The 13,332-nt window shown below is 41.2% G+C and overlaps 1 protein-coding gene across 3 annotated transcripts; it reads right to left on the minus strand.

Moving 5' to 3' along the window:
- Positions 1 to 931: 931 nt before the first annotated feature.
- LOC120655584 (apoptosis inhibitor 5-like protein API5) lies at positions 932 to 8,483 on the minus strand. 3 transcript variants are annotated; one of them, XM_039933478.1, is made up of 16 exons: positions 8,281 to 8,456; positions 7,998 to 8,162; positions 7,060 to 7,156; positions 6,920 to 6,985; positions 6,016 to 6,095; positions 5,858 to 5,932; positions 5,613 to 5,762; positions 4,925 to 4,990; positions 4,777 to 4,842; positions 4,232 to 4,342; positions 3,990 to 4,076; positions 3,802 to 3,908; positions 2,806 to 2,917; positions 2,619 to 2,681; positions 1,560 to 1,654; positions 932 to 1,470 (listed from the first exon to the last, which is right to left on the minus strand). In XM_039933478.1, the coding sequence occupies exons 1-16, from the start codon at positions 8,365 to 8,367 to the stop codon at positions 1,287 to 1,289; spliced, it is 1,611 nt and encodes a 536-aa protein (XP_039789412.1). In that variant the 5' UTR covers positions 8,368 to 8,456; the 3' UTR covers positions 932 to 1,286. The 3 variants fall into 3 exon arrangements, with proteins under 3 accessions (XP_039789412.1, XP_039789411.1, XP_039789410.1); XM_039933477.1 differs by having other exon boundaries at positions 2,619 to 2,684; positions 2,803 to 2,917; positions 6,920 to 6,982; positions 8,281 to 8,449; XM_039933476.1 differs by having other exon boundaries at positions 936 to 1,470; positions 2,619 to 2,684; positions 2,803 to 2,917; positions 8,281 to 8,483.
- Positions 8,484 to 13,332: the final 4,849 nt, after the last annotated feature.

A 13,332-nucleotide genomic window follows, 5' to 3' on the forward strand; every position in this document is an offset into this window, starting at 1 on the left:
AAAACACACAACGGTCACTTTCGGAGGTGGGAGTATATATACCCCTTCACCCTCTTCATTTACTCCTCTCTCTCTCTCTCTCTCTCTCTCTCCCCGACCAACCACGCCTCCCTAGGATTCAATACTTCACTTCTCTCCATCCTAGAGCTTGATTCTTGCAAGGAAACACCTTGGGATTGAGAGGAAGTGAGATTTGAGGTGTGATTTGAGAGCACTCCGTGAGCTAGCACTTGTTCATCTCAAGAAGCACTTGAAGCAACCTTTGATTCGTCTATTCGCGTTTGTTACTCTTGGAGCTTGGCTCCTAGACGGTTAGAGGTGCCGATGAGTTGCTCCCTCTCATATTTATAGATAGGTGTATGAGTTGCTCAGCCGGGTATTGAGGTGGAGTCACTTGGAACCGCCTTTGAGAGCAAATAAGGAGCTGCCACGTGCAAGGACTAAGTCGGTGGCGCCAACACGACCAGGTTTCGACTCCGAACCGGCCCATCTTCGGCTGGGAGACTGCTAAGTGGGCTCTAAAGTTGGTTATGCATGGCTCCCCGCTGTCCTAGGTCGGTAACTTGCTCTGGTGGGCCCTTCAATCTGTGTGTCTGCGTCTGATTGGTCGGAAAGGTGTTGTCTTGGATCGAGGGTTCTGTACGCACAGTAAATAACTGCACCCCCCCCCCCCCCCCCCGGCAAAATGCCAGGAAGGGCGTTGTGTAGCGGGTGGTGGTCGACGGGGCTTCAGAGGAAGATGTTGCTTCGAGTTCAATTTACCATAAGTCTTGAAAGGTCGAGCACGATTAGCTTAAACAGAGAGCTTGTGCTGAACGTTACGTTTACAGCTACTAATCCTTGCCTACTGGTTTCCACGAACACCTGGGCGCCAGTTTATAAAAATACAATAGAACAAAAAAAGAAACAAACAAGTTCATCAAAATAAAACTAGGTCGGTCACCTCTTCAGGCACTGGTAAAATTAAATAAATAATCTAACAACAATTTCTAATTGTTCAGTTCTTAAAACAGCCAAAAAAAGGGGGGGAGGGAGGGCGGCCACAGTGGCCACCGATGAATGGTAAATGAACAGCAACGCTGCACATATTTTGTTCACATTCTCAGGCATCTTCTTTTACACTTTCTGTACGCATTCTGCAGTTACATGCCTAGAAGATCGTTGCATACAGAAGAGCCAGCACCAGTGAAGCACACGACAAATAAACACCGATCTCTGCGCTTACCCTCAAGTGGAAGCAGAAAGCTCATCCTTCTATGTCAGGTTGAATAACTTCCTAAATGATCTCAGCGGTAGCCACCCCATCCTCTTCCTCTTCCTCGGCCTCCCCTGCCCCACCCTCTTCCACTGCCTCGGCCACCATAAGACAATCCTTCAAATGCTCTGTTCACAAGCTGATTCTGCATTCCTCCTCGCCCCTTCTTGCTTGCTGGGCCATTCCCATTTGTAGCAGGTTGGGACCTCTTCACTCTGAGTGATTCACAGACCACAAATGAATAGGAAGAAAACATAGGATCTATAATAGGAAAAACTGAAATATTGGATGGCAGGCATCTAACCCTGCTATCGTAGCTGCTGGTTTCTTGGGCTGCTCCATCCAAGACAGAGTGATTTTCTTATCGCCCATAAATGAAGGAGATTTCATATGCAATGGCTGAAAGAAACATCATTGATAACTCATAGTTAGAAACCATAAGCCTTTGAATGTACGATGGAGCAAAATAATTACTTCTGACAGATACAAGACATATCAAGCTATCTTCATTGTACACCAGAAGAATGTATTGAGTTGCATGCACTGACCAATTCAACCCAAAAGCTTAAGCTGAAGGGGAGAGGTGGGCAATTCACTTATATTCCAACACTCCCCCTCACATGGAGGCTCCCTCGTGCCTTAGACGTGGAATAGGAGCGAGCAGCAATTATTTTATTTAATTGCGCTAACCAGGATTCGAACTAGTTCAACCCAAAAGCTTAAGCTGATGGGGAGAGGTGGGCAATTCACTTATATTCCAACAGAATGTAGTTCAGTCTTTTAGGCATCAAGTATAACATCCCTTAATACAAAGGTTTAAATAGCTAGACTGATGACTTCAAATACTGCTACCAATTGGGTCTTTTGCACCTGAATCGGCTTCAATGTCATACTGTTAGGCTTTTTTTCATTACAGGAACTGCATTTATACATCCATTGGATATAGAGAAAAACTACAGGTACTATAATATTTGATTGATGTGGTTTCTTTCGTTGTTGATGGATGTAAGCATATTTAACTGTGTACTGCGAAACGGCTTGGTATAGTGGTTTCTGTTTCTTTCCGGTATAATCAGCTTCTTTTATCCTATGAATGAAATTTCCTTTCGCTGAGCAGCAAACTAAAATGATTTCTTTTTTATTATTTTTTATCTCCGTGGTCCATACTTCACTGCTGCCATAGTATAATTGCCACCGCCTACTAAAAACTGTTAACACCCAGAAGCTAGTCTCACAGGATAATCATAGAAACAAGCTTGAGTGCTGAGCCACAGCTACTCCAAAAATACTTAACAGAATTAAGAGAATCAAACAGGAATTTAACCCTATCAAAGTTTATACTTATGTTAAATAAGGAAATCACCTGTGTCATTGCCAATATATTGTTATATGAGCGCATTGTCCTTGTTGCAGTCTGTTGATCGCTTTTCTGCCCAAAAAAAAAAGAATCAAATCACAACCAGTTGGCAGGAATGTTAGCACATGGTTCTTAAAGAATGATTGCTGAACCATGATATTCTTGAGTCTACTAAATCACAAAAACTCACAATTTTAGTTTTTTCCCCTTCGGTTTTTGCTGATGATATTGCCTTGTTGAAGTCTGCCATTCCCTGAGTTAGTCTCTTTGAGGCTGCTCGTACTGTCTCTTCTGTTCCAGTTAACCTGCACATTTCGAACAATAAGAAACTCGCAAACAGTAGGAAGGAAAGATACTCCATAGAATGAAAAGTTCAGGTTGAATGGAATACAGTAGAAAAATGCAAGAAATCTTCAATCAGTGTTTCTCACAAAATTGCTTGGTTTCATATTAGCATATGCAAAGTCTGGTATAATCAACAGCTTTTGTGTGCTCCATACAATGCTCATAGTAAGAAATTTGACCAACAATGAAAATAGTCATTTAACTGGTCTCACATCTATCTACTGATCCTCAAATTTCCATTTTTATGAGATCTGAAGTGGCCAAGTCTCTACTTTCCTCTATTCATGTCCACAAGGGACATGCAACTCCAACATGATTGATACCACCCTTAGGGTCGTAGCCATAGGCCTATGATTTACTCCCTCAATGTGTCTCAACGGAAGGTATCGCAAGTAAATGCAGGCCCCAGAATCCCAAGCACAGTTTTTGTTTTTTGTGGACAAAAGCAGGTCATGTTGTTACCATCAATGTCGTGTGTAAGATGTTTTGTTGCACGTTGAAAACCCTCATAGATGCCTTTCTGTAAGAAGGTTTAACACTCAACCACAGTGAGGATCCCATCTGGTGGGACAGGGAAGTTCCATTTTGGAAGGATGTGAACAGAGAACTAAGCACTACTGTTAATGAGACATGAAGGTGAAAAGGGTTGAATATGTTACAAGAAAAAGGGAGGCGGGCAGCATGAACAGAAAGTTGGTGTAAACTTGTAAAGCAAGTGGCTAAAACTAACACTAGACTTGCTTGTTCAGCTAGTGCTTTTAAAGGAATCAACACTAATAAAGCATGCAAATTAACTAAATCCTGCTACGATGAAGCATGTGTAATGTGAAAAACAGTAAGCTACCTCTCTGTGAAATCTTTGTAGTGCTCTGAAAAATCCTCTCCAAGCCTATCTGATGGTTGCCCCGTAACAATCTTGTAACCACAGAGACTGTTTGTAGTGTTTGGAGTCTGAAATGCAGACTTGATCAGCACTTGGAGAGGGCATCCATGAAGAAATGATATGATCCATAATTGATGAGCAAACCTAACCTTGTGAGCCAAATGGTGAAAAGTGTAAAGCAAGCACTCAACATAATTGTGGTTGATATATTCCACCACCTTCCCAGGCATGTACTTCTGTAACAACACAATCAGTAAACAGAATGATCAAAAGTGGGCAAAAATAATAGCAAATGCTGAAAAGAAATCATTATATCACATCTTCCACAGAAAAATGAAAATCTAGGGGGTAATGGGGCTCAGAAACATATTAGAACTAAAACTGTACTAACCTTGAGCAATTGAACGACAGATGGAAGCAGCTGACGTGAATCTTGTGCTGCAGTATATGGTGAACTTGCAGCAATAGTCTTGAGCAAATCCAGTTTCTTTTCTTCAGGGATCTGAAATAAGCATAGCATGAAAAAATAAAAACTTAATGCTCAAATGCTTCAAATTTATCCATGTTAGCTTTCGTTAGAGGGTAAGCAATTCAATGTTGAATGTGCATAAAAAAATGAAAAGCAACAGTATTTTCACTTCATAAAAAAATGATCTAGCTGATAGATCCAGGAAACTGACTGGACAATGTGGAATTAGACAACAAAATAGAGTAAATAGGAACTGTGATGGGTCAAATAGAAACTAGAGATTTCACAATGATTATGTAGATAGACCAAACATGAAAGGAAGACATTAAAGCATTCTTCGTTCAGCATGAAAATATGAAGTCAACGAAGATATGCAATGCCCCACCCTATTGTCACGCCGCTTCAACGAAATGCATGTACTTCTACCTATGAATTAGAGAGGGCAAAGTACAAGTGGAGAAGCTTACCTTATCAAAAGCTGGAACAATTTGCTTAACGAAGTAATTGAGGAATTTGGTGCTCGATGCACCTCTCTGCAGATCATGTAATCCAATTTAGGGTATGATATTCACCAACAAAAACACTTGTTCATTGTTTTACTAAATTTTATGATACCATGAAGATTGGAAGAGCCATATACATGCATGAAATCCACCTCTCAATGTGGTCAATGTCAGAAACCTGGAAGGATGAATAAGAATGCTGAGCAACACACAATTTATCTCGAGTAAAGAACAGGAAATAAAGCTTAATTTTTTAAACCATGGAACCATGTTCTAAATGCTGCATCATAGGATGCACACAGCCAGTATTACAAGGTTGCAGCAGATAGCTGACAAGCAAAAGGCTAAAACACAACAAGTTCTGAGAGCTATATCAGACACAACAATTACAATATCACAGTCGGCTGGTAAATCTCCAACTTGGTTAACAAAGAACTCTAGGATTATTATATCCAAACAGCAGCAATTGTTTTTTTTCTTTGACTCAATTTGGTGACCAATAACCCCTTGATATAAGTGGTGTCCCCATATTCTATCAATAATTCCACTTGTGGCCTCCATCCTCCCTCAAGCAGAATCTCAAGGTATCTACTTGGTTATTTTTTGCAAAATCGCCATCTAGCTAGATGCAAGTTATTATTGTACAATCAATACCTTCAGCACAATGATTAAGTCTTTTAAAATTTCCTCAAGCATAGCTCAACTTCACATGGTTGAACTTCAATATTAAGAAGCTCAGGTGACAATAAATATCAACATACAGTAAATTTAGTTCCAATACTGTTAGATAGCATACTTACATTGAATTGTGAATCGAGATCAGCTTGTGCTTGAATAATTTCGATTAGTTCTTGAAAGGACTCTCTAGGAGCAGAATCCCCAAATATGCTCAAGCTTCGCAGGAAACCCATGAATAATTCAAATTCTGATCCAGTTACATCTTGTACACTCTGGATAATAGCATTGTAACACATAAGAATACAAACAGAAACTTTAAAGATGCAAATCAATCAGATGGACAGAAACTGAAAGCAATTGAACATACTTTCTTTATTAAATCAGTTATAAATCTCTCCATTTCTGCCTGGGGTTTTAGTAGCTCTGCTTTAAGAGGAAAGACCTGAAAAAAACACATGAATTCTTGTTCTAGCACACAACAAATGATCAACAACAAAACATGTAATTAAACATACAGCTATGTACCTTGTCTCTTAGAAAACAAATAATCTTCTCACGGATCTCTGATCCCGACTCCACATGCTTAAATAAAGGTTGCAAGGAATCTGACCAATAGAGGGTACAAATAAAGAGAAGGAACATCTAAAACAACGAACTAAAAAAGGAAAATTCAGATATTACAAGCATAGCATGCATTTCATTGATTTTCCCAAACAAATGAAGAAACATCCATAAAAATTCAAAATACATTTGCAGTTCAATTATTAACTAGCAGAGTGTGTGATGGATTGGAAAGACAAAGGCAGATATTACAACTGAAAGATACTGATAAGTTCCTTATACGCCTGAAAAGACATTGCTATATCCCAACACAAGAAATATGCATAAGTTTTAGCAAGACAGAGCATGGTTGTGCAGTTGTGCCTCATTATTGAACATAGTGCACATGCACAGAAGGTCCAAACTCTATAGATTCAAACAGTGGTCACATAACAAGAGAACATGTGAAATGAAAAATGCAGAAAATGGCTGTGTTCCAGTTTTGTTCTATGTGTTACCCCATGTCTCTAGAAAATGCATTAAATGAATAAACATTATGCAAAAGAAATGTCTGACAGGTTGACAATGGGTATAGAACTAGTACCTTAATAAAAATAAACAGCATTACTTGATTGAATTAGTTTCTTAAATGCAAGACAGAGTACCTAATTAATTGCCACTTTTGATGAATCTGGAACAGTAGATATTGTTTATTTATAATAAACAAAGAGATAACAGTGTTGTAATTGTACATAATTCTTATAGTGCATAATCATAAGACTACCTTGATGCCCCAATCACAGATGAAAGTTCACATAGATTCACAACACCCGCTAGTAATTTAAATTCTATAATTCTCAATAATCAATAAAGAGCATCAGAAGCTTACTTTTAACATCTTGTCGTGTAAGGGACATGAGGGCTTTATGAACTGCATCACGCTCCACATTTTCTTCTAGAAATATAGGCAAAAAGTCAGATGTGCTACATAATTACAACTGCAGTCAAGTAAATATAGGAAGAACATACCACTAGTAAGGAGTTGTCCTAGAATATCAGCAATTTTTGACACAAATTCAGTATCTTTGCCTAGAAGTGGAAACCCCCGAATAGCTTGTATTCTGATCTGTAGGAATATGCAGCATCGAAGAATCATGTTAAAGCATGCAAAGGCTTCTCTTTCAACAAATGCAAGAAACACTAACAAAATAAAAGAAGAGTATAACTAGTTTATACAATTATTTCAGATTGTTAATACATATTCCAAAATAACTAGCTAAACTCTTGAGTAAACATCATGTTTATACAGCATTGAAGCATTAGACCTCGTATGATCGCATTGAAACAGGTGAGCTAAATTGGATGCTTGGTAAACTTGAATGATCACTCATTCATGGTTGGTCCATTCTATGTGATGTCACCACTAAATTGCACTGTCCAAGTTCCAGTATTCACATATAACTCAAAATGTACTCTATAATATCCCATAAGGCTCTTTTTTTGTTTCATGTACTGTTTAATCTAAATTTCACTATCTTGTAGTAAGACAAAAGACAATATGTCATAAATGACACCTCGTCATTTTATCTATGTACAAAAATACAATGATAGAGTATTCAGCTTTGCTGATTAAGTATTGGTTTGGGGAAGGATGAGACAATTTCAAAAGACATATTTTACTCTTTGCATACAGGAAAAAAAACCAATGTATGTTAAAAGTTAACATATGTGAAGGACAGAAAAATTTAGACCTTTTAGAAATTCAGTTGTCCAAATGAAGTTGCCTAAACACCTGGAACTAGCTTTTCTAGTTCACTCAGAACAGCAGACCAACTTAGACATAAACTGCTAGTGGGTTCGCTCTCAACTGGCAATTACACAGATTAACTCCTTGTCCATACTGCTTTTGTTACAGGGTGTAGGCCCTTTGCATACATGCCGAAGAGTAACTAGATGAGAGCGCATACCGCGAGCTCCTCCATCTCGACGAGGTCGAACATTGCCGACATGGCGCGCGTGGCGAGTGCGGGGAAGCTCCGGAAGAACCTGGGGATGAGCTGTGCCGCGAGCTGCTTCGCCTTGACGCTCTGCCCCTTCACCGCCGCGATGATCGCCTCGTAGTCCGCGGCGTGCTGCAATTTCGAAAACCCCGAGACGCAAAAACCCGCATCCACGTCAATTCAAAACCCTAGGCCGAGCTGGAACCCCTGAAGCGAGGAAACCCTAGGCAAATGAGAGCGGTAGAAGCACCTCGGACTTGTCCTTGGCGGAGGAGAGGCGCTCGCCGAGCTCGTAGAGCCGCTCCACCTCGGCGGCGTCGGCGGCGGCGGCGGCCATGGGAGGAGGGCGGGGATTTGGGGGTTAGGGTTTGGGATGCGGAAGGGGGAGGGAACAGTGGTCAGTGGGACGGGGTGGAGGGGTGAAAATGTAGGCCCCCTTTGGCACACAGGTGAAGGAGAGGAAAACCGTAGGAATGGAAAGACGCAGGAAAGGAAAGCAAGTTCGATTCCTCTGGAATCCCTCCGTCGTTGCTGTGGCTACAGTTTTCTTCCATGAGCTCCAATCGAGGCCTGTTTAAATTTTTACCCATAAACCCTATAAACACAAAAAAAACGCCACATCAAATATTGGGACACATGCATAGAGTACCAGATAAAGTCTATTTACAAAATTTTTGCATAGATGAACTGTAAATCGCGAGACGAATCTAATGAGCCTACTTAATCTATGATTGCAACAGTGATGCTACAGTAACTATCCGCTGATTACGAATTAATCATAGATTAATTAGCATTTACAACTCATCTATGCAAAAAGTTTTGTAAATAGACTTCATTTAGTACTTCAAATTAGTAAAATTCTAACGCAAAATTTTTACATGTAAAAACTAAACACGGCCCGAATGCTAGTTTCCTGCGGCTACAGTGAGACAACGCTCGTTCCTCTGGAATGGTTCCTATGTTTTTCCTCTGCCTTCCAAAGGCACGCTGACGTCAGCACAGCAATCTTTTCCTATTCCTTCAATTGCCCCGTGATCCAAAGGGGCCTAGTTCGGAGTTTTTTTGTTTTTTTGACTCCACGAGAAAGGCGGTGCAAGCACGGATGGGGCCGAGGCGCGAGCCCACAGAACAGAAGCATCTTCTGGCGCCGGTCCCTGTCCTAAACCATTCCAGGAATAGCTGTGAAAAAGTAACTCCGTGTTTTTATATCATTTTGCCAAAAATATTTAAAAATAATTGCTAATTTGAAGTATTAAATAAAATTTATTTACAAAATATTTTGCATGGATGTGATATAAATTATTGTGATATAAATCACAAGACGAATCTAACATGCCATCCGCAAATTATGGATTAATTAGTGGCTCGTTAGATTCGTTTCGCGATAACCCATCTGTGCAAAAAAATTTATAGATAGATTTTATTTAATACTACATGCATGTGTCCAAATATTTGATGTGACTTTTTTGGTGTAAAATTTGGACGTGATCCAAAGGGGCCTAGTTCTTCCTATTCCTTCAATTGCCCCGTGATCCAAAGGGGCCTAGTTCGGAGTTTTTTTTTTTTACATAAGATCTTCTGGCGCCGGTCCCTGTCCTAAACCATTCCAGTGAATAGCTTTGAAAAAGTAACTCCGTGTTTTATATCATTTTTGCCAAAAATATTTAAAAAAATTGCTAATTTTGAAGTATTAAATAAATTTCTTTACAAATATTTTGCTGGATGTGTTATAAATTATTGTGATATAAATCACAAGACGAAATCTTAACATGCCCATCTCATCCGCAAATATATGGATTAAGTAGTGGCTGCGTTAGATTCGTTTCGGCGATACCCATCGGTGCAAAAAATTTATAGATAGATTTTATTTAATACTACATGCATGTGTCCAAATATTTGATGTGACTTTTTTGGTGTAAAATTTTGGAATCTAAACACAGCGTAAGAGCGTGTTTGACAGAGCTCCACTCCAGAAACTACAGGAACTCTACAATGTGTGGTGCCAAACGCATACAGCTCCAACGACTCCAAATCCGAAAGAAAAAAACCTGGAGTTGGGGTCAACTCCACATTTTTCTTGGAGCTCTTCAAGGGGTGCTTCAAAAACACTTATTATGTATATTCTCATGGAGTTAGGGTGAAATTACCTATCATCGCCACTGGTTACATAGATATTGTTTCATGAGAGAGAAAAAGTGTGCTATATTCTCCCTTCCTGCGCCCGTTACCGTCCTCTCCTGAGCAGCCGCGCTCGTTCCCCTACTCTCCCGAGCAGCCGCACCACCCCCAGGGTCCAAAAACCTAGCGTCGCCCTACCCTCGGAGACCTTGCAATGGCCCCGCACGGCCTCCCGCTCCTGCCATCACACATCACTGGTCTGCGGCGCCTATCCACTCGGGCCCCATCTCCCTCCGTCGTGGCGGGACCTGAACCCTCACCCTCTACGGTTCTCACTCAACTCACTGCGGCGCGCGGGAGTGTCCGACCTCTCTGCCCTCTCCGACACCAAGCTCATCCCCGCGGAGGCTGCGCCCGGTGGCATCCAACTCCCGCCAGACCTCCGCGGGCCCTGTTGGCGCTTCCTAGTGTCACTACTAGTTTAATAGCAATAGCGCTAGAAAGCAGTCTTGGGTATACTGAAACTCACGAAAGAATCCGCAAGCGTACGGATGCCACTGTAGCTTTCACCTCAGAGTGTTCCAACGGTTATCGAATCCAAGGGAACATGAGTACGATATCTAAGGTTCAGGCTCATCCAAGGACACAACACCGGTAGGATCAATGTGTAGAGAGGACTATTCAGAATCAAGATAAGATCAGACTAAGAATCAGCTGTAAACGACGGGCACTGGCTTTGCCTGGTCAAACCAAAAGTTCCGACATAGGCTTCTATCATGCAACCGAACGTGGAGGATTACGATGGCAATAAACAGGGTTGTCACCACCTGCAGGTTACCTCTACAAACCGTTGGAGGCACAACAATTGAATGGTAAAGTCTAGCCTAGACATCACGCCTACACTATCGCTTACTAACTCTAGTCTCGGCCAAGAACATCCGTCTCTATCAAGAGTCTTAGACTATAGATAACTACTATAATACTAGTAGACACTCAATCCAGTAAACAACATGAAACTACAAACTGAACTTGAAATGTAAATTATGAAAATGAAGTAGTCATGAATACTTACAGACTGAGAACTTATAGATCGATAAGCATCCATCAAGGTACAAGCAGAGAAGAGTGCCGACAGGCCTGGCACTTCCCCTGGCTTCTCCTTACTCTCTCCCTATTTCTCCTGACCTCCTAAGCTGCCTAAACTCCTAAGAAGAACTCTCAAGCTCCAAGTGAAGGATGAGAGGAGGAGTGTGAGATGTGTGTGTCCTTCTATTCTAGCCCCCCCACCCCCTCATATTTATAGGGAGGAGCTTAAGGGTCTTCAATCGGCATTTGCAGCAGGGGAAGCTTGGTGAACCAACTTAGGGATGCTGTCAGCAGACCCTGTTCGGCCGACTAGTGGGTCCCGTCACTAGCCACCGCCTTTGGATAGAAAGCTTTCTAGTAGGTCCCCTTGGTTTTGCCACGTGCCTGAGCTTCTGTTATGTCGATTTCCTTGCTCTGGTGGGCTCTTTGATCCATGTGATGACACGTGTCGCACTCCCATTCGTCAAATTTTGTACCTTGGATCCTTACCTGCCATCTAGCTCCAAATTAAGCTCAATTTCACCTGCATATATTCTCAAACCAGCACTTGTGGAATTTGGTAATAATTAATCCTAAGCTACCATATATTCTACTTTCATGCACGGTTTTCATGCCGGAGTTGATGGTCAAAACGGGTCGAATTAGACCGTCAACGAGATCCCCCACACTTAACCTGCACAAATGTTATTCAATACCTTATCTTTGTTTATGAACCTTTGGACACTACTACAAAACAGGCCTTTGTTCCTGGCCATTTGTCCCGGCAGCCTTTGGGCCCGGGACAATAGGTGGCTTTTGTCCCGGGTCCAACGGCTAGCCGGGCCAGCGGGGGGGACGGGGGCCTTTTGTCCCGGTTGGAGCCACCAACCGGGACAAAATGGGAGCCTTTTGTCCCGGTTGGTGGTTCCAACCGGGACAAAAGGCCCGCGTAGCCTTTTGTCCCAGTTGGAACCACCAACCGGGACAAAAGTCCCCCCTTTTGTCCCGGTTGGTGCCTCCAACCGGGACAAAAGACCTTGGGCCCCTTATCCCCTTCCCTCTCCCCCCGCCCGAGCCATTCAGCTCACTTGTTTTCTTGCTGTTTTTGGCTCGGGATAGAGGAGTTCTTGCTCATTTTTCACCACATTTGTGAAGATCTATGATTCCCCGTCCATCCATCTGCTCTAAAGGTTTGGGGCTTGTTTTTCTCTTCTTCCTTGGCTTGTATAGCTCATTTCATACTTTAGAAATAGAGAAAATGTGTAGCTAGCTCATTTCTTGGATATTTAGCTAGCTAGATTGCATATGTAGGTGTAATTTTCTTTTAGATTTAGATGAGTATATGGAAAGTAGAAATTTTTAGAATGAGTGTAGATACTTCATGTGATGTACTTGTATATATGACCATATTGTGGATAGTTGATTTTTTTATTCATGAATGAATTAATGAAATGAGTATATTATAGAATTTTTTGTATTATGAATGGATTATTTTGACACTCTAGTGATGTATTTAATCAGGCTCACATTGAAACCATCTAGAAGCTAAAAAAATCTTTATTTCAAAACAAGTATACGTCGTTAATCTCCATCCAACGGTGATGGCACTACCTTTCAGGGATACACGATGCGCTATAAGGACGTCGCAAATCGGTTGGTCGCATCACCTGCACTTCCGATTGATAAGAAGACAGCATTTGACGCAGTCAGCATGCCCGTTGTTATACCGAGAGCATATCAACGAGCATGATGCCTGTGCCAAGTGTTGTGCCTATTAATCGTAAATGTTGGTGCTGCGACTAGCCGATTGGTGACATCCTTGTATCGCACCGTGTCCCCCCGAAAGGCAGTGTCATCACCGCAGGGTTGAGGTTACTGACATATACATTTTCAGAAATAAAGGTTTATTTTTCTTCTAGAGGGTTTCTGGATATTGAAAAGAGTGTACTCCTGGAACTGAAGGGTATCAAAGTAATTAGAAGTTATAGAGATTTCTTTCAATTAATTAGAGATTTCTTGAGGATTAATGATACATTTCGTCTTTTTTATATGATTTCATTGTTATTTGCAAGAGTTATTAATCTGATCATTGTTATTGTAATAGTAAATAATTTTTGCA

This window comes from Panicum virgatum, chromosome 1N, assembly GCF_016808335.1.
Source record: "Panicum virgatum strain AP13 chromosome 1N, P.virgatum_v5, whole genome shotgun sequence".
NCBI lineage: Eukaryota > Viridiplantae > Streptophyta > Magnoliopsida > Poales > Poaceae > Panicum > Panicum virgatum.